Below are 22,115 nucleotides of genomic sequence, written 5' to 3' on the forward strand. Positions count from 1 at the left end.
ACCTCAGTGTTCCACTTCTCTCTACCCCTGGAAGAGGACCCACATGCTGAAGAAGACATTGAAATTCAGCTGCTTCTCCTCTCCAATTCTCTCTAATTTCAACCCCAACCCGTCTTTTAATGTAAGGAACGCTAATAATTACAATATTACCTTAAAAAGATTCCACTGTTCCTATTTTTACCTTTTTTTTTTCTTATCCTTTTTTGCGTAGAATCTAAAGTACCCCTCTTCTCTTTCCTTTTTTTTTTTTTTTTTTTTCTTTTGGTTTCAATAGCTATTTCTTTGGTATATCCATTACTTTTCTCTCATCCCTTTATGATCGTTTTTTTTATGACTTATTTAATTCCGATTCTTCAGATTCCTTTGTCTCCGCAGATTCTTAATCTATTCCTGGTCAGTTCTCACTTCATTCTTCCAACTCACCATTTTTCGTTTTTCTTTCTTCCTTTCGCTACTTTAATCGATATGTGTTGTGTGTGTGGTGGGTTTGATGAAAGGTGTTTCATTTTTTTTATATCTTTTTTTTTTCCTGAAGCAATTTAACATGGGTGAATTATTTATCAACAGTCTTATTGGGTACCGCGGAAGTGAAGAGATTTGAGCTAACAGCTAGAAATTCGATGTTTTTGCTTAGTTTGAGATTTGATGCTTTAATCACATCTTATCGTTGAGATTTTACACGAATGAAAACTGCTTGTCATCTTTTGTGTTGTTATATTCTCTTCATTAACAGATTTTCCTATTGAGCTTACACATATTGCAAGTTTTTCAGTTTCTGATAAGCCATATCAGTTGCATGGAATCTTTCAGTCAGTCTCAAAAACTTTTCCTTTTCCTGCAGCACCTCTCTACACACAAATACACAAATGTTGGACATATTTAATGAGAGCGTGAGAGCGTGAGAGGTGAGGTGAGACGAATAAATCTTAGTCAATAGTCATACAATCATATACAGATGGTGAAGATTATTTTAATTAGTTTTAATTTTAATCATCCATTTCAATTATACGGTTGAGATTCACTACTACAACCATACATGAACAATCAATATTGTTTTGATTATTTTTAATCTTAATTATCCATTATTGAGATTTGCTTTTCTCTGGCTCTCATCTTACAGTTGATACACTTCCTATTTATATATGTAATCCCAGTCTCCAGTTGCATTCTTGTTTCTGTCATTGCTATTTTGAGCATTTTCCTTGTGTCATAGCATATTTTTTCCAGTAAAAGTATGTGTATTATATATTGTAGTTTTTGATACGGGTTAAAAGCTTCTAGGTGGATGATCATGCTGCATTTTTTGAAGTTTGGATTCAATGCATAACCTTTGTTTTTTAATGAGTTCTTATTAGTTGGTCGATTTTCCTTCTATGTAAATTATGGAATATATTTCCTTACTTACTCCTGGGGCATATTTTCAGACAAAGGATTGCCAACCTGAATGTGAATAATTTTGCATGAAATGGGTTGGTTTACCAAGTTGCTTAAGGGCTCTGATCATAAAATTTTACGAGGACAATACCATGGCAAATATGGAGAGGACAGAATTTGGGATAATCATCATAGTTCAATGGTAAACAAAGTTTTTCCTTTTCTAGTAAGAATTAAAAGCATTGCCACAAGTCACAACTACGTCATTGAGCTAGCCTTTTATCTGAATTTAGCTTTGAGATTAGCATGAAGCTAACAAAGTACTACTTCCTCTGAGACATAAGCAGATAATCTGCATTTGTAATAGTTACAAACTGAATGCAGGATGATTTGACTGATATTGAGAAAGAAGACATTGACCGTGCAATTGCACTTTCTCTGTCAGAGGAGGATCATAAAGGGAAAAAAGTTGTTGGTAAGATTTATGCTTTTGCACCTTGGTAGTTAAAGTTCATTTCCTGGTTAGTTTGGCTCAAATTTAATGCTGTTATGATTCTGCATACTGCATATGAGGTACCTAAACTCCAAGATCTGAATCTAACCAAAATGCTCGATGATTTAGTACAAGCTCTTACTTACCTCTTGTATTATTTCCTGTCTTTCTATGCCTATTTCAGTGTCTTCTTCATTCTTGTTTAAGTAGATTATGCTTTGTGAACACCCCAAAAAAAGGTCATGCTTTGTTGATGAAAGGCTATGATGCTATCAGTTGAGTCTTTCATTTACATCTGAATCAGAATGGAACTAAGAAATAAATTTTTAAATTACTACAATTAGCTTCTAGATTACTTTAAAATATAAATTTAACATGCATATAAGAATTATGGGGATATTCTGATTCTGGTGTTTCACTTAAGTTGCAACTCAAAGTGCTTAAAGTATATTTCTTAGTTAAGAGTCCATTGAAGAAATTTTTCAAAAAATACAAAAAAGAGTACATTGAAGAAAATCTGAAGTTTCATTTGGTTTATGTGTTCAGAAAGTGCATGTGTTAATCAATTAATTATTTCCACACCAAAGCATAACCAAAAGGTCTCATGTTTTTTGTCTCATAATACCCTACATTATGACTCTCAATCTGAAGATGAGGAACTTTGTAAAATTGATGATGATGAGGAGGATGAACATCTTGTTAAAGTTCATCTAGATGAAGATGAACGTCTTGCTAAAATTCAGCAAGAAGAAGAAGAACGTCTTGCTAAAATTCAACAAGAAGATGAGCATCTTGCTAAAATTCAACAAGAAGAAGAAGAACGTCTTGCTAAAATTCAACAAGAAGATGAATGTCTTGCTAAAATTCAACAAGAGGATGAACGTCTTGCTAAAGCTCAACTTGAGGAAGACGAGCAACTTGCTAGGGCAATTCAAGAAAGCTTGAAAATTGGTTCTCCTCCTCAATATGACAATGGTTCTTCAATTCTATCTTTTCCTCACCTTTTCCCCCCTGGATACAGGTAATTGTTGGTATGATCACATCTTTTATCTATATAGCAAGTCCTTATACTGTTTTTGGAAATTGTTGAAGTACACTAGTTCTAAATGAACAGACCAATAATGTAATTGTGCCAAAAATAAGAAAAACAAAAAATTTCCAAACTGAATATGTTTTGAAACTTCAATTTAAGTATTGCTGATTTGAGTGATAGGCCATACAACTAACTGATCTGGACTTCATACAAGCTAATCAATCTTATTTTATGAGATTCTAGTCTGAATCATTGAACTGGGATAAATGCTGTATTGGGATTTTATGCATGACACCTTGGTGTGCGTTGGTTTTCCTTAGTGTTCTTAAGTACCTTTCAATTAGATGAAAATTTTAAAAAATAGTAGTTATTAAAATGAACATTTCATAATTTGATTACTTAAGTCTTATTTATGGTGATCCTGAGCACTTCCTGTAGAATAGCTTGGAGTGATTTCATGATCATCTAATAAATAAAATTGAAATACTCTCCTCTGTTGCAATATTGTGGACCCATATAATCGACATCTTTGAAATTTATTTTTCAAGGTTTCATGAATCTTTATTAATTATTAGAAACAAAGATTTAACCTTTTTTCTGTAAAATCTGCCTGCAGAATCTGTGCTGGATGCAAGACTGAGATTGGCCAAGGAAGATTTTTAAGTTGCATGGGAGGTGTCTGGCATCCAGAATGCTTCTGCTGCCATGCATGCCATCTTCCAATCACTGATTATGAGGTTAGAGACTAGAGTCTTGTTTTCTTTTGCTGCTTGTTTCGCAAAGCTGAATTTAATTACAATAAGTTGAAACCTTGTTTTTTTGGTGAAAGAAAAAGTTGAAAATTATTCTTAGCTTCATAAATGAAGGTCTTCAATTTATTTCTCTTGTTTGTCAATCTCAATATGATTATGCTTAATTCGTCCCTTTACAGTTTTCCATGTCTAGCAATCGCCCTTACCATAAATCATGCTATAGGGAGAAGCATCACCCAAGATGTGATGTTTGCAAGAACTTTGTAAGTATCTTCACCAGTTGTTTTTCACTCACAGTTGTCTATTAGCCTTGGTTTGGTTGTGGGGAAGGAAGTACTATTCAACAGCAAATTTTCAAAAAATAGTGTGGGTCCTACACCATTTTTTTTTTCTCTACTTTAATTCAAATATTTCTTCTCAATTCTTTTCTCTTCCACACAACCAAACATACTCTTAGTCAATACTGTGTGCTTGTTTTCTTTCAAAGGTTTCTATCAATTTTGATGTGCTTTAGAAGCTTTACAAGATGCATATACAAGGAAGACTGTTGATATTGAGTTGTTCTTGCTTCTCAGATAGATCAGAATTCCAAACTATACTTGAGAAAGTTCTGCTGAACTCAGCAGTTGTTTAATCTTTATAACAAATCATGGGCTATTGATCTTACTGAAATAACATCATGGGAGCTCTTCATGAAGCTAATATTTGTTTATTTTTATATTTTGGGCCAGACAGTCTGTTTGGGCCCAGCCCAATGTGGTTATACCTCTTGGGGTTTATACATGCATAGACTCAAATCTTAATATTTTGAATGTAATGTTAGGATTTGAGCTATTGTATCCTGCACCTCCCATTACATTCTGGAAAGCCCATTCCGGAATGCAAATTTACATTCCGGAATGGGATTTCCGGAATGCAGTGAGGTGTAGGATGCAATAGTGGGAGTGCCTATGCTGTGTAATGTGCATAAACCCCAATGTGGCTATCCCTCTTGGGATTTCATAATTTTTTTAAAGACTTGGATACTTCATCGATACGTATTGGTGAAGTATCCAATAGTATTGGTATCGGATACGTGAAAAAAATTGAAGTATTCGCTCTTCATGAACAGACCTTAAGTTTGCGTTTTTTTTTTAAAAAAAAATGGCAGTAAGATATATTGTTCAGTAAACTAGAATTATTGGTTCTTTCCTTGTAGATCCCAACTAATTCATCTGGCCTCATTGAGTATAGAGCTCATCCTTTCTGGCTACAAAAATACTGCCCATCACATGAGCTTGATGGCACTTCTCGTTGTTGTAGTTGCGAAAGAATGGAGGTTAGTTATATTGACTCCCAAATCTTTTCATCCTATTATTATCAATTAGAAGCTAACTGTTGGATCCTTCCTCTCCTCCCCCCATTCCCTGTCCCGTTTTCTTGCCTTTTCAATCAATGCAGCCAAGGGATACAAAATATCTTTTGCTTGATGATGGTCGAAAGCTATGTTTAGAGTGTCTAGACTCATCAATTATGGATACTCATGAATGCCAACCTCTTTACCTTGAAATACAAGAATTTTATGAAGGTTTAAATATGAAATTGGAGCAACAAATTCCTATGCTCTTGGTTGAGAGACAAGCGCTGAATGAGGCTATGGAGGGAGAAAAGAATGTAAGTGTTAATGTGTTTAACTTCCCATTTCATTCATGGAATGCTGTTATTTCTATTCTTTCTAGTGTCCTGTCGAAATGTTCTTTTATTTCTCACTATTGAATGTAGGGTCATCACCACTTACCCGAAACTAGAGGACTATGCTTGTCAGAAGAGCAAACTGTCACCACTGTAGGGATTTCTCACTTGCAAATTGAATCTTCACATCTAATTCTGCTATAGAAGATCTGTGTATCAAATAGTGATTTTATTACTTTTATATATTTCATGTAATACTAGATTTCAAGGAGGCCAAGGATTGCAGCAGGCTACCGAGCCATAGACATGATAACTGAACCTTATAGGCTGATCCGTTGTTGTGAAGTGACAGCCATTCTTGTTTTGTATGGCCTTCCTAGGTATCCTTCTTGTACAATCTACTTTCATAATCTACAGTGCTTGCATATGACATTCCTCATATATAATTCAATTTTTTTTTATGTTTATAGGTTGTTAACAGGATCAATCCTAGCTCATGAGATGATGCATGCATGGCTTAGGCTTAAAGGTATTCAGCCATTAACATGATCCAGAAAAGTTTATATATTTGTTTCATGGTGCCAAGTTGGACAAAATTTCTGGGTTTTTGACAGGTTATCCTAACCTCAGTCCAGAAGTTGAAGAAGGAATCTGCCAAGTTTTGGCTCATATGTGGTTAGAATCAGAGCTCTATTCTGGATTTGGGAATGATGGTGCATCATCCTCAACATCATCTTTGTCTTCGTCATCACCTTCCTCCTCTTCTGTCTCAACAAAGAAGGGTAAACGGTCCGACTTTGAGAAGAAACTTGGTGATTTTTTTAAACACCAGATTGAGTCAGATACCTCCTCAGCTTATGGAGATGGATTCAGATTGGGTAACCAAGCAATGGTCAAGTATGGGCTTAAAAGGACCCTTGACCATATCCATATGACAGGAAGTTTTCCATATTAAAAATTGAAAATTTGAAAGATATGATTCTCTGACCTATACAATGGCCATTACCACAGCTTGGTTAATAAATTATATAGTTCAAAGTTTCCAAGATCATATAGTTTAACATTAGAGAAAATAAGGAATAAAATTGCTCCTCTTACGTTGCGGTCCCTTAATTTCGTGTCAAATGTGGCACCGCATGCCTTATATGTATAATTAAATACTACTCAGGAACTGAAGCAATGAAAGTATAGAATTAATTTTGTATCTCTTGTGTTTTGCTGATATAGGTTTCCTCATTGGGAAATTTTATTTGCTCCCAACCTTTATGGTTTATGTTTCTGAGGGTGATTGATGAGGTAGTTACCTTAACGATTAATGAGGTGGTTGCCTACTTGCCTTTTGCAGATAAATAAGATCGCTTTCTTTCCCCATTTTTTTTTTATAAAAAAAAAAGCAAAGTTGTTTTTTATGCTAAAACAACTTGATTGTTCCAATGTTTGATTGAGAATTTGTGAAATCTTAGAATTTTTTGAAGGACATCGGGGTTAAGTTACAGATTTTTGAGTTGCGTGAAAGATTCACGTTGATTCACATTGTTTTAGCCCTTTAGGAGGTGCAAATCCAATACATAACGGAAATCGGAAATGTGATTCTATTGATTAAAATATACAAGTTATTGTTGTGTATTTTTTTTTGTATAGTTGTTTTTGTAGCTGCTGATATATTTCTGCTTCAAGTTTAACTGTTGTATCAACAATATTAGTGTTTTTCTTGTTATAATGTTTCCCAGAGAAGGGAAGCTTTTGGGAGGCTTTCTTGGGGATACCTATTGTATACATTTTTTGCATCCTCTATTGAGATTTTGGAACACATCTTATGGGCCAAATCATAAAATAAATTTTTCCTTTCAAATGGTATGTGCAATGATTAAAATGGATGTACTTTATAAATTAAGCATTAATGGTAAATTTTATCATTAAATTTTTAATTTTATAAATTTTATCATTTAAATTTTATTTATGTGAATTTTAACATCTAACTTTTATAATTTTTGGACTTTTATGATTGAAATTTCTTTTCCCACAAATTTTATCATCTAACATTCAGCATTTCACAAATTTTATCATTTAAATTTTCGTTTGTGATGTTTTACCATTGCGTTGATAACAAAACGATATAAAAAGTTATTTTTTAGATTTTTATGCATTGGAAATTTTTATACATCGATAGTCATTATAACTAATGTAAAAAAAAATCTATTTTCTACAACTATTATAATTACAATCGATGTTAAAAGTTAAAAATATCTATCTTTGACAAATAATTTTTAAAATAACCTAGTTTGATATATAATTTTACAAAATCACCTAGTTTTGTAAAAAAAAGTTCATAAGCAATAGTAAAATACACAAAATTAAAAATTTGGATGGTAAAATTTATAAAATAATAAAAATTAAGTGATAAAATTTATAATTAAACATAGGATTAAAAGACACTTGTCACCAAACTAAGATAGGTTGTTGTGTAATTTAACTAGCCTAAAGAATATATATATATTAGATATAAAATGTAAATTGTGTAATTATAGGAATTGAACGAATAATTGAAAAAAAAATCATGGAAATAAGTAGGCTCCTTTGCAAATTACGGTCAAAACTCATCTCATGATATTAGTCTATTAGATCATGAGGGGGTTTCACACCAATTAATGAATCATTATCAAAGAGTCAAAACATGATTATTGTGAAACGTCAAAAAAATAACCTACAATTATGGATATATTTTTCAAATAAAATAAAAATTTTATTTTTAAAATGATAATTAGGCTATTTATTATCTTTAGGGATATTTTCATAACTTGTCCCATTTCATTAATTTGATCTGCTTTAAAATTAACTTTAATGGTTTCGGATTTTACAAATTAAATTTGGCGAGTAATTAATGAGAATAAATTCAAGTTATATATCACGTAATATTTTTTAAATCATACTGTTTTTTTTTATAATAATTATGTGTTAATAACTACATAAATAAATTTAATAATTTACAAACCTTAAATCTAAACTATCTTTAAAAAAATTTCAAATTAATCTAAACTAACTGCGTAGAAAATTAACAATAAATCATGATAGATAATTAGGTTCTTTAAATATGTTATATTTCTAGTTATGCACATGAAAAAAGACTACTTAAAGAAAAAAAACTCACTTTATCTCCTCTTGAGAAACATTTAATCTTCTACTATTGATATTCTTCGTGAAAACACAAAAGAAAAAAAAAAAAAACCTTAATTTCATACTGGCTCATTGATAACCTTTTTAAGGATTTAGCTTCCCACTATTACAGTGCAACTCCTGGCCCTCACAAGTAAAATCCCAACTCTTCCCCCGGCAATATATCATTGTTGACTCGTAGAAATATGCATGGTCTCATAGTCATGGCTATAGGATTGAATAAGATTAATAATTAAGCCGCCTAAGAAAGAAAAAAGAAGATTGAGTGAATACTGAATAGTCGACCATATATGCCAGTAGTTTGAATAAGATTAAATCCAAAAAAGCAATATATGTTTTTTTATACAGCAAAAGCAAACACCGAGTTTGTTTCTTATTTGGTGCCTATAAATCCAAATAAGCATAGGCAATATACTGTCTATAAATTGAAAATCAATATAGTGCAATAAAAAACAAAAAGCCAATAATGGTTGAAAACTTGTTTTGAAAAGTAAATATTAAATAGTTTTTATTTTGAAAACTAGCCAAATCTCTGTCTACAATTTTCTTCTTCTTCTCGTAAGATGATAACGTGATAATATTTTTTAAGAAGAAGATGACCTAGTAGATTTTTTTATCCATAAAAATTAAATATAGTATTAAAATTTTTATAATATTAACACATTCTATTCAATTAATTAACTTGGAGTCATTTATAGGATATTTTTGTAATGGAGATAAACGTGCTTGAGAAATCTAAAAATGAATCAAAGTGGGCTCTTTTTAATGAAATCTAGAAATCAGACAATATTAGGTGGCGGCCTCTTTCAATTTGTTTATATTTTTTTAAAAGAAAACCAGCACGTGTTATGAACAAAAAAAAGGAAGTACTAGTATTGACTTTATAGGAGTTTATAGATGACCACTTTATTCAAGATAACTTTCTCGAAGAAAAAGGCACCCACACAATTTGAGAAAAACAGACGCACACACAATTTGAAAATATGAACTGGATTTTATTTTTTTATTATGATATTGATATAAAAATATTTATCAGATTTTTTATTTATTTATAAGTCTCAAATTTAAAATTTTACTTAAAAAATCTAATCCAATATCATTATTTATTTATAATAGATAACCAAAATTAAAGTTATTATCTTTTTATAAACAAAAATTGTGTGTGCTTTTCTATAATCAAATTAAATTAATGTACTAAATTAATTTTTATTGTGCGCATCTAATCATTATAATTTTAAGGACTAAATTATTTCATAGTTTATAACTAAAGGAGCATTTCGTTAATTTCGTGAACCAATTTCACTGACTAATATAATTTTTGAGATTAAAATAATGATTCACTCATCTCTAGCTATAATGTACTAGACCGTTGTCGTCATTAGGATTTATATTTTCTATAAGAACCCTCATGATTCTCAGCAAACAATGAACTCCTAGGACCAGTTGATTCTATTTCCCATAAAGCCATGGAACATTCTCAACTGTCCATTGTCATTACCTTCTTTGTTTTCTTGCTCTTGCTTAGGCTAGTTAAAAATCACAAGCCAAAATCGAGTCACAAGTTGCCCCCTGGTCCATGGAAGTTACCTATCATTGGTAACCTTCATCAGGTAGCACTAGCAGCTTCACTTCCACATCATGCTCTCCAAAAACTTGCCCGTAAATATGGACCTCTCATGCACCTCCAACTTGGTGAAATTTCAACACTGGTTGTGTCCTCCCCCAAGATGGCCATGGAGATAATGAAAACACATGATCTTGCTTTTGTTCAGAGGCCCCAACTTCTGGCTCCTCAATATATGGCATATGGGGCAACAGATATTGCTTTTGCTCCATACGGTGAATATTGGAGGCAAATGAGAAAAATATGTACGTTGGAGCTTCTAAGTGCCAAGAGGGTCCAATCTTTCTCTCATATCAGACAAGATGAGAACAGAAAACTCATACAATCAATTCAATCATCTGCAGGCTCACCAATCGATCTTAGTAGCAAACTTTTCTCGTTGTTGGGCACCACTGTTTCTAGGGCAGCGTTTGGAAACAAAAATGATGACCAAGATGAGTTTATGTCTTTGGTCAGAAAAGCTGTAGCAATGACAGGAGGATTTGAACTGGATGATATGTTTCCTTCATTGAAGCCGTTACACTTACTAACTGGGCAGAAAGCCAAAGTGGAGGAAATTCACAAGCGGGCAGACAGAATCCTGGAAGACATTCTGAGAAAGCATGTTGAAAAACGAACAAGAGCAAAAGAAGAAGGCAACAACAGTGAAGCACAGCAAGAAGATCTTGTTGATGTTCTTTTGAGAATCCAACAAAGTGGGAGCCTCGAGGTCCAAATGACAACCGGACACGTCAAAGCTGTCATATGGGTAAGTAAATTAATATTATGCCACAAAACTCTATTTTTTTTTATTCTACCACAAAAATGAAGGATAGACCCATTTATTCACTGAGTCACCGTACATGTTTTTCAGGGGAAAAAAACCCACCTCTTAATATGTTCACAAGTCACAAGCAAGCAAAAACGGTTAATATAAGTTGAAAGACAATTTTTTAGAAATGGCCGGATAATATGCAATCATATAGCTGTTGCATTTTTTTTCAATTTTTTTTTTCAATCATATACCTGTTGCATCTTTAGTGAAAAGTGGGAGAATTTATTTTGGGTTTTTGAATTATTTTTTGGATATTATGATACCACATTGGATACATTTTGATTGTTTTATGTTTTCATTTTTATTGAAAATAAAAAACGGTGATGAAAATGTGTTTGATTGATTTCTCAAAACATTTTTCAGTGAAAATAAAAACAAGAAACAATTAAAAAATGAAAACAATAAAATCTCGTTTTCAGTGTTTTCAATTAAGAACAAAAACTCTTCATTTAAGGTAAAATGAAATTGCGATGAAAATAAATGTAATTTTAAGTAAATCTAAAAATACAAAAAGACAAGAAGTCAATATATCATAAATTTTTCAATATTTTTATTTCATGAAAACAAAAAACAAGAAGTCAAATCAAACATGTTTTTAAAATTCTAATCTTTTAAAATTGAAAACAAGAAATGAAAACAGAAAATGAAAATGTAAACCAAACATATTTTAATTTTTTTTATTTTTGTTTTAGTGGTAGGATTTAATTTGAGTTTTTGAGTTTTACTTTATACAGAAAAATAAAAAAACAGAATTTTTCTTTTTTTTTTCAAATAATATTAAAAATATTTTTTTTATAAAAGTGAAGTTATTGAGAGTTGTTTCTTTGAAACTCAACCTCTAACATAAAAAACTCTTAAATAAAAATAATAATAAATTTAGTGGATAGAGGTTCTTGAATTTAAAAATTCAGTTAAAGAATTTTTATTAAAGATGATCTGATATGCTAAAATATTTAGATGATAAAATATACTTAACAAAAATTAAAAGTGTCAAATTGAGTTTTTCTTTTTTTGACAGCTAGTGTCAAATTGAGTTAGATAGTATTATATGTAGACTAGTTTGATGTTTGCGTAATTTGGGTGCATGAGTCAAATAGACAGCACAAAAGATTACAAGAGTACTGTATGAAATAAGTAATTCATAAACACATGTAGAGAAAGATTAATTTATATCCAATGTAATTTCACATTTTAATGAATTTTTTACTAGATAATTTTATTTTAAAATCTAATTTTAGAATAAAAGTTATTAAATATACACAATATTAAATTAATACAAAATTATTTAATATTTCACAATTAATTACACACAAAAAATAACCCTTCAATTATTATTTTTTTATTATTTAGATCTTTATAAAATTTGATACTTACAATCTAAGTAATATGTAGTTCTAGTTTAATATATGATTAGATTGATAATTACAATTACATTATACAAAATTGATTAGAAGATAAAATGTGAGTTAGATGGTTTATAAAATAAGAAAAATAAAAAAAAATCATAATTTGATTCTTTTTGCTAATAAAAATAAAAAATTAACATTTGACGATGTAAAAGAAAATACAAAATTATCAAATTGATGGCATAGTTATGTAACCCGCAATTTTATCAAACCCTATTATTTTCATTCTGATGCATTAAACTAATTCATAATATTATTCTTTTCATGCCATATTTCTCTTGTTTATCCAGGACATATTTGCTGCTGGAACTGATACCTCAGCATCAACGTTGGAGTGGGCAATGGCAGAAATGATGAAAAATCCAAGAGTGAGGGAAAAGGCACAAGCTGTAATAAGACAAGCATTCAAAGGAAAGGAAACAATACGTGAAACTGATCTAGAAGAACTTAGTTACCTAAAGTCAGTGATCAAAGAAACGTTAAGGTTACACCCTCCTTCTCAGTTGATCCCTAGAGAATGCATCAAATCAACCAACATTGATGGGTACGAAATACCAATAAAGAGTAAAGTCATGATAAACACATGGGCAATTGGAAGAGATCCCCAATATTGGAGTGATGCTGAGAGGTTTATCCCAGAGAGATTCGATGGTAGTTATATCGATTTCAAAGGGAATAGCTATGAGTATATACCTTTTGGGGCAGGAAGGAGAATGTGTCCAGGCATGACATTTGGTTTGGCTAGCATTACGCTTCCATTGGCTTTATTACTCTATCACTTTAATTGGGAACTCCCAAATAAGATGAAACCTGAAGATTTGGATATGAATGAACACTTTGGAATGACAGTTGGCAGGAAAAACAAATTGTGTTTGATTCCCACCGTTTACCAAGCTACATGATACTTATATTTTTTAATAGGCAAAAAAAGATTTAATAAAAGTACCAATGTTACCAGTGATAATGTTTGTAGTACCTGTTGATATCTCTACCCTTTGCGGAGTCTTGTCTAATGTAATTTATTGTTTGTTACTGAATCTATAATATATAATCCAATATTTTTAAATTTGAATTGATGAGTAAATTGATGAAGACACTGGTTTAAGCTTTAATGATTCAATACGTGTTGAATCATGTTGAATTAATTTTATATATTTTAATATTATATAATATTTTAAGTAATAAAATAGTAAAATTAGGGTCTGAAAAATTATAAAATTTGTATAAATAATTTAATTATATGGTTCACAAGATAAAGATTAATAACCGTTAACAAAATAATTGATAATTATGTAAAATATTTATGTATTTTTATTTATATTTAAAATATTTTAGATTAAATAAAAAACAATTTACTTTTTAAAAAGACTGATTCAAAATCGATTTTTCCTAATTCTCACTAATTCTAAAATACTGCAGTTTTTGGAGTATCCAAAGTGATCACAAGTTTTCTCTAGTGGATAATACTTTTTATGACATCACATCATATTTCTATATATATATATATAATATAAATTTAAACAAACCAACCCAAACTACTCGTATCTATTTATTGTCTGAACACTCTTATCACCTCCACACTAATAAATTTAATAATTTGCAAACTTTAAATCAAACTTCACATGAACTTGTTGATTAAGAATTTTAGTACTAGATTCGAAAACTATAAATCAATAAATATAAGAGTTTGATTTTTAGGACTAATTAATACTAAACCAAAACACTTTAAGAATTTTTTGTTTTCAAACTAACAATCATTTAGATTCTCAATTTAATACATAATGTATTTCTCAAAAATTTATTATAAGAATAAATTTTATAGTAAGTATAAAACAAGTAATCGAATTATGATAACTGATTCTTATGAACCCATACATACTTTTTGTAAACTAGTGTAAAATAATACTTGAATTAACAATATTTACGAATATATTAATATGTTTGTCATAATACTATACAAAAACATGTATAAACGAAAGTAATAAAGAATGAGCCATGGGCAGCAAAATGAGTTACATTGAAAGAAATTACTATAACAGAGAGAGAAGAAATGAGCAAGAACACATGTTTCCGTGGAGCCGAAAAACCATGATCGAGAATGACAAAGTTTAGTATACAATAAATATGCAAATATTGGTAACAGAATAAAAACAGTACATCCTTGCCTATTTATAAAAAAAAAATACAAATAATTGGTCTTCAAAAGCATATCTTAACCGTGTCCTTAAATGTTAACGAACTCTTTCAAATTTTGCTACTTATAGTACGCTTCTTCTAAATTCGAAAGTATCAGACTGACCATTCGGTTTATTATTCATATATATATATATATATATATATATATATAATATTGAATCTACTATACATCTTTCCACACTCCTATTTCTTTTATATATCTTTCAATCGATTCCATATTTTCGACATTGACAAAACAAATTTTTATTATTGTATTATCATTCTTATTCGAAAGGTAATTAATCGAATATTTAACTGAGAATTTTATTCGAACGTCCCCAACAGAATTATAGAAAATTAACAATAAATCCCCGTGGATAATTGGATTTTAATTTAAGTATGTTATCAAATGTTGGATCTGATGTGTATGGAGAAAAAATTATTGAGAGAAATGAAACTTTAGTAATTTCTACGTTTTGAAAAGATTTAATCTCCAACTATCGATTAAAGTTATTTTTGGTGGTAAAAAAAAATCCTTTCACACTGGATCAGGCCAAGTTTGGTGTTCAATCTTCTTTAGGATTTAGATTCCCTCCATTACGCTATAACTCTTGTCCATCACAAAAATCCCAACTCTGCCCCCGGCAATATATCGTAGAAGTATGGTCTTGATATGATGTCACATGGGATTTGAATAAATAAGCCGCCTGAGGAATACTCAGTCCAAGTCGTGCCTTAAAAAAATTCCGTCTTAGTCGACCACGACATGGTAGTTGATATTTTTCTGAAGAATAAAATAAAAAATTTCAATTTTGTCAAAAAAGTAAAATAAAGTTGATATTGGCTGCTGCGTTTATATTTTCACAGTGACTTGGTTAAGCAATTTAAGCATTAGTGGAAAGCTGCAATGAACATGAGTCGAGATAGCGATGAATAATTAAATTGTTGCCGTCTTGATTGAATTTCAAACCAGTTAAATTATTTGTTTTCATGATGAAGCGAACCTAAGACGTTGGTATTTCGGACTGAGAAAAATATACTTAAACACTCAAAATGCCATTTAATCCTTAGTAAGACACAAAAAAAAAATTATGACTAATATAACGTGACAAAGAAAAAATGAGATAGAAAAATAAACCGTTTTCTACCCACAATTACAATAATGTATCATCTTTATATAGAATTTTAATACAGTCAATTGGTTAAGAAAATTGACTTTTAGTAAAAAAATTCTTTCAATCATAACTTCAAGATTCAAATTTTAAGTTCTTATTCAATAGAGTCATGGAGTATATGGAATTATGGAGAACGTTAAACATCATGTTGAAAAGCGGTAGGTGCATGTTGGGAGAAAGAATTGAATGATGATGGAAACACTACAAGCAAGGGCAGGAGTTGTGGAAATTTGCTGTTAACTTTGTTGTCGTTTTTGCTGTCAACAATTACTGTTAATAGGGGCTTACTGTGACTAGCTCATGTGCACAATAGGGTGAGAGTGAATTGGGGAAAATTGATAAGTGGCCAGGTTTAATTTGTTTGTGGGATACTGTTTTGGACTTATTTTCTAATTGCTTGGAATTTTATATATGTATCTTGTCTATTTATTCCAATTTGTACAACTTGTGTCAAATTGAACTTATCAATATTATTCAATTTTGTTTATAAAAAATAAAAATAAAAGGAAATATAATCAATTGTCTACCTAATTCTCGAGAGAAGCAAAGGTACACAAAAGAAAGATATTAAACGCCTAGAAGCTAGGGAAAGCAATCAAATTGGTTCACGTATATCTCTAGTCAATAAAGAAGGCTCCAATAAGTTAAAATCAACAGTTTAACTTTACCTATTGTAAAAATAAATAAATGACTGTATCCTAAAAGGCATCATATGACATTGCTATATATATATACATATATATTAAATTAGCACGAGTTATGAAGAAGAAAAAAATGTATTGTCTTTATAGGAGTTTATAGATGACTTCCAGATAGCTTAAATTTCTTTTTAAAAAAACTTTCCGGAAGGAAAAACAAACCCACGCAATTCCAAGAAAACACGCGCCCACACAAGTTGAAAATATGTGCTGTATTGACTTTATAACAGATGAACAAAATAAAAGCTCAGGATTTTTTTAATAAGCACAAATTGTGTGTGTGTTTTTTATAATTTAAGTGACGTTTTGTCATTCTGTTATAATATCATGAACCAATTTCTCACACTATTATGATTTAATTGAGACTAAAATAGTGATCCACTCATGATTAAAATAAGAGTAAGACCGTTGTTCGCATTAGGATTTAAATTTCTATAAGAACTCAAAGGATTCTCAGCAAACAATGAACTCCTGAGACCAGTAGTTGAGTCTAGTTGTTTCCCTTAAAGCCATGGAATATTCTCCATTGTCCATTGTTATTACCTTCTTTGTGTTCTTGCTCTTGCATTGGCTAGTTAAAACTTACAAGCAAAAATCGAGTCACAAGTTGCCCCCTGGCCCATGGAGGTTACCCATCATTGGTAACCTCCATCAGCTAGCATTAGCAGCTTCACTTCCTGATCAAGCTCTCCAAAAACTTGTCCGCAAATATGGACCTCTCATGCACCTCCAACTAGGTGAAATTTCAACACTTGTTGTGTCCTCCCCCAAGATGGCTATGGAGATGATGAAAACCCATGATGTTCATTTTGTGCAGAGGCCCCAACTTCTGGCTCCACAATTTATGGTCTATGGGGCAACAGATATTGCTTTTGCTCCATACGGTGATTATTGGAGGCAAATCAGGAAAATATGTACCTTGGAGCTTCTAAGTGCCAAGAGGGTCCAATCTTTCTCTCATATCAGACAAGATGAGAACAAAAAACTCATACAATCAATTCACTCATCCGCAGGCTCACCAATCGATCTTAGTGGGAAACTTTTCTCTTTGTTGGGAACCACTGTTTCAAGGGCAGCGTTTGGAAAAGAAAATGATGACCAAGATGAGTTTATGTCTTTGGTCAGAAAAGCTATAACAATGACAGGAGGATTTGAAGTGGATGACATGTTTCCTTCATTGAAACCGTTGCATTTACTGACCCGACAGAAGGCCAAAGTGGAGCATGTTCACCAGCGGGCAGACAAAATCTTAGAAGACATTCTCAGAAAGCATATGGAAAAACGAACAAGAGTAAAAGAAGGCAACGGTAGTGAAGCGGAGCAAGAAGATCTTGTTGATGTTCTTTTGAGACTCAAAGAAAGTGGCAGCCTCGAGGTTCCAATGACGATGGAGAACATCAAAGCTGTGATATGGGTTAGTAAATATTATGCCATAAAACTCATTTTTTTCTTTTTTCTTTTTTTTTTTAATTTTACCACAAAAATGAAGGGTAGAACTATTTACTCACCTTACTTGTTTTTCTGGAAAAGGAAGAAAAACAAAACACCACTTATATTAGATCTTTTAATAAATTTTTTACTAGGTAATTTTATTTTAAAATCAAATATTAGAATAAAAGTTATTATGATATATAAAATATTAGATTAACTCAATTTTTTTATATTTCAAAATTAAATACACACAAAAATAACCCTTCATTTTTTTATTATTATTTAGAAGTTTAAAAAATTTGATATTTACAATCAAAGTAATCATGTAGAACAATTAAGTTAGTTAAACAGATTTTTTTTTTCGAAAATTAATGAGAAAAAATTGATAAAAACTTCACATTAATATTATGATGATAAAAAATAATATGTAATTCTAATTTAATGATTAGATCAATAATTACAATCACATTATACAAAATAGTTTATCGCGTTGATAGTGTAATTAGCTAACCCGCGATATTATCAAACCTTATTATTTTGGTTCTAATCTATTTAACTAATTCATCATATTTTTTCTCTCCATGTGGAAATATTTATTTTCTTTATCTAGAACATATTTGCTGCTGGAACTGATACCTCAGCATCAACATTGGAGTGGGCAATGTCAGAAATGATGAAAAATCCAAAAGTGAAGGAGAAGGCACAAGCTGAATTAAGACAAATATTCAAAGGAAAGGAAATAATACGTGAAACTGATCTAGAAGAACTTAGTTACCTGAAGTCAGTGATCAAAGAAACGTTGAGGTTACACCCTCCTTCTCAGTTGATTCCTAGAGAGTGCATCAAATCAACCAACATTGATGGGTACGAAATACCAATAAAAACTAAAGTCATGATAAACACATGGGCAATTGGAAGAGATCCCCAGTATTGGAGTGATGCAGATAGGTTTATCCCAGAGAGATTCAATGACAGTTCTATCGATTTCAAAGGAAATAGCTTTGAGTATATACCTTTTGGGGCAGGAAGGAGAATGTGTCCAGGCATGACATTTGGATTGGCTAGCATTACGCTTCCATTAGCTTTATTACTCTATCATTTTAATTGGGAACTCCCAAATAAGATGAAACCTGAGGATTTGGATATGGATGAACACTTCGGAATGACAGTTGCAAGAAAAAACAAGTTGTTTTTGATTCCCACTGTTTATGAAGCTTCATGATACACGTATTTTTTTTATAGGCCAAAAGAGATTTAATAAGAATACCAGTGGTACTCAAAATAAAAAAAAGTTATGGAGAATAAAGAAACTTAAAACACACACAAATATAATATTTGTAGTGTCTGTTGACACCTCCACACTTTGGGGAGTCTAGTTTGATGTAATTTTTTGTTTGTTATTGAATCTATAATCTATAATATTTGATTATCATTAATGATGGATATTTTTTGCAAGTGTCAAGTTTTTACTATTCATTGTATAATACATTTATACACTGTTTTCTTCTTTTTATATTCTTTTCTTATACACATTTTTCTTTTAACATAATTATTAACATTATTATTTTAGAAAATCATATAAAACATATATTTTAAAATAAAGCTATTTTATAATTAATTTAAATAATTCTCCATTTAATATAAATTTATTTTTTGTTATTAAATATAATAATAGTGATATGTACTATATAGTTTTGATATTTATATAATGTTGAAATGGTAAACCCATTTAAATTTGTATAAACATTTATATCATACACAACTAATATAAAATTTAGATACATAATCATTTTCACTAGATAATAAAAATATATAACTTTTAATAATTGAAGTAAATTAAAAATATTTATTGTATATGATTTTTTAAAAGATTTTAAAAAAGATAAGTCCATGTACAACTGCAATTACATATATATTATACTATCTTTAAAATATATAATTTTATTGTAAATTAAAATATTTTTATTATAATTTTCAACTTAATTACTATTATTTTATTTCATGTATTAAACTCTCATGCAACATCTACATATAATAAGCTATTTTATTCTATGTATTATACGAGTTATTTGAAGTTTGGTCTATGTATTATTTAACTCATTAATTAAAAAAATAAAACTAATAATTAGTTTTAAAAATGTTTTCATCTAATATTCAATTTCAATGTATTTAGTTTAATTGTTTTTTATACTTTAAATTATTCAGAATATTATTTATAAACTTAATTAAAATAAAAACTTATTTTATTTGAAATATAATTAATTATGTTAAGTATACAAAATTAATTATGCTCCAACATATTCGATTATAATCCATACATAATACATGCATAATTTGTTTCACTTTCATGAACTTACCAGATGGAGCAGATTGACACACATAAAAAAAACAGATTGGAGCAGGTCACAAATGATCATTTAAAAGAGTCACCAAATTTTATTAAGAGAGTTATTTTTCTATGCAAAAGAGAGTATTTTTATATGAAACTATAAAAATAAATTCAGATTACATAACCTTACGTAAATAATTAAAATTTAAAGTTACATCTCTTAAAAAAACTAAAAAATATTTACATGACTTATATATTTTAAGTCAAAAAAACATTATTATTGGATAAATCTTATATTAATGAGTGTTAGACGTATGACAAGTGTACCAAATATTCAAGTAATAAAATCTCGAAAGCCCGAGTGTTGAATTCTATAAGAATTTTGTGTTGTATTTATCTTGGATACTTTTCAATTTATAATTGAAGAATTAATAGAGAAAGGGATGGAAGAAGGAATAAGAAACGATTGAAGGGAGTAATAAAGTAAGGGAATTAAAGCAGAATAATTAAAGAAGGAAATTCAAAGAAATGCCAATGTTAAGACCTGACACGCCTTGTTGGCCTAGGATGCATGTATGAATTTATAATTTTTCTTTATCAATTTAATTGGATTTATTTTACTCATATCTATCCATTTACTTGTCCCTGATGTCTCAGGATGACAAATCTATTTTATTTACCTATCTCCCAAATTCTTTTGAAAAGACTTAATAAATAAAATGCATGAAGAATAAATTCTAGATGTTTGCTAAATGTGTGGACATAAAGTTATCATTCTATGTCTAGCAATGATTTTCTTACAATATCTTTTTTTTATTATTCTATTAGAAGTTACCCTCTCCCAAATATCTAACTCCTAAAAGAATGTAAAGATGAAAATGCAAGATATAATAGAAAAGATCATAAAATAGAAAAATCTGGAAAGAAATCCTTTTGCATTGATAAATCTGAAGTACACCATACATTGTTTGACTTTTTAGGCATGTCAGGCCCTAACTAAGGGATTAGCCACTCATGGCCATGAGGGCTTTTACAATGAGAGAGATGAAAGAAAGAGATACAAATGATAAGAGAAAGGAGAGGAAGAGTTCTCAGACTTTAGGTAGTAGTGAGAGTGCTTTGAGACTCAGTGTGTCGTTTCCTTTTGGTTAAACTCTCTATTTATAGCTTATTGAAGTGGGTTTTGGGCCTTCATAGGCTCGCTTAGCACGTTCAGATCGTGCGCTTAGCGGACTCTTCTCACTTAGCACGCTCTATTCTGTTGGATCGCGCGCTTAGCGCGTACTGTGCGCTTAGCAGGTTCTGTTTCTGTTGTGTCGCTTAGCGTGAATTGTGCGTTGAGCGTGAGTTCTGACTCTCATGCTTAACGCCTCGTTTAATGTTTGTGTCTCCTGTCTTGGCTGCACGCTAAGCGAGATGCTGGACTAGGCCATTTTTGTTTTTTTTTTCATTATTTTCCACTTTTTACTTATAATACCTTCAATTTTTATATCTGCAGCCAAAATTCAAGGAAACATCAATTCTGCTAAATAATTATTTTAAAGACAACTTTGCTTCATTTTTTATTATCAAGGTACAATTATTTAGTAGAGTGACTCATTTTACTTTTCATTAAATCATAAAATTGACATTCCGTGAATTGTGTGTATCTTTTTTTTTTGGTGCGCTTTGGGACCGTTGCTTCTCCAAACGGATCACTAAAGCATGTAACACCCCTGCTACCTTAGTTGGAAACGGAACTTGGGTGGGCATGGTGTCTCCCATAACCCGAAAATATTAAACATTTTCTTGGCTTCTTGGTCGTGATCAGTCAGATTAATAGGGATTTCTTTTGCATGATAAATCAAGGGTACGTTCTAGGGCTCAAGATTTTATGTTTGTTCTCGTGTCTTCATCGTATTTTAAATCGTATTTCCTCTCTTATTATTAATGAAATGACATAAGTATATTTCACTAAAAAAAAGCT

The 22,115-nt window shown here is 30.5% G+C and overlaps 3 protein-coding genes across 10 annotated transcripts; all 3 read left to right on the forward strand.

The window, feature by feature from the left end:
- Window positions 1-5: 5 nt before the first annotated feature.
- On the forward strand, window positions 6-6,527 carry LOC100778105 (protein DA1-related 1). 8 transcript variants are annotated; one of them, XM_014763863.3, is made up of 14 exons: window positions 6-121; window positions 358-393; window positions 842-910; window positions 1,425-1,576; window positions 1,759-1,849; window positions 2,519-2,888; window positions 3,517-3,637; window positions 3,832-3,915; window positions 4,851-4,970; window positions 5,093-5,305; window positions 5,414-5,476; window positions 5,585-5,703; window positions 5,794-5,852; window positions 5,938-6,527. In XM_014763863.3, the coding sequence occupies exons 4-14, from the start codon at window positions 1,466-1,468 to the stop codon at window positions 6,276-6,278; spliced, it is 1,692 nt and encodes a 563-aa protein (XP_014619349.1). In that variant the 5' UTR covers window positions 6-121; window positions 358-393; window positions 842-910; window positions 1,425-1,465; the 3' UTR covers window positions 6,279-6,527. The 8 variants fall into 8 exon arrangements, with proteins under 8 accessions (XP_014619349.1, XP_014619351.1, XP_014619350.1 ...); XM_014763865.3 differs by having other exon boundaries at window positions 842-905; XM_014763864.3 differs by lacking the exon at window positions 842-910 and having other exon boundaries at window positions 7-121.
- A 3,384-nt stretch (window positions 6,528-9,911) lies between these two features.
- LOC100783298 (cytochrome P450 71D8-like) lies at window positions 9,912-13,413 on the forward strand. Its single transcript, XM_003537409.4, has 2 exons — window positions 9,912-10,869; window positions 12,632-13,413. Exons 1-2 carry the CDS (start codon window positions 9,964-9,966, stop codon window positions 13,241-13,243), a joined length of 1,518 nt encoding a protein of 505 aa, XP_003537457.1. The 5' UTR covers window positions 9,912-9,963; the 3' UTR covers window positions 13,244-13,413.
- A 3,395-nt stretch (window positions 13,414-16,808) lies between these two features.
- On the forward strand, window positions 16,809-19,273 carry LOC100780605 (cytochrome P450 71D8). Its single transcript, NM_001317483.2, has 2 exons — window positions 16,809-17,803; window positions 18,431-19,273. The coding sequence occupies exons 1-2, from the start codon at window positions 16,901-16,903 to the stop codon at window positions 19,040-19,042; spliced, it is 1,515 nt and encodes a 504-aa protein (NP_001304412.2). The 5' UTR covers window positions 16,809-16,900; the 3' UTR covers window positions 19,043-19,273.
- Window positions 19,274-22,115: the final 2,842 nt, after the last annotated feature.

Source organism: Glycine max, chromosome 11 (assembly GCF_000004515.6).
Source record: "Glycine max cultivar Williams 82 chromosome 11, Glycine_max_v4.0, whole genome shotgun sequence".
In the NCBI taxonomy this organism is placed as follows: Eukaryota; Viridiplantae; Streptophyta; class Magnoliopsida; order Fabales; family Fabaceae; genus Glycine; species Glycine max.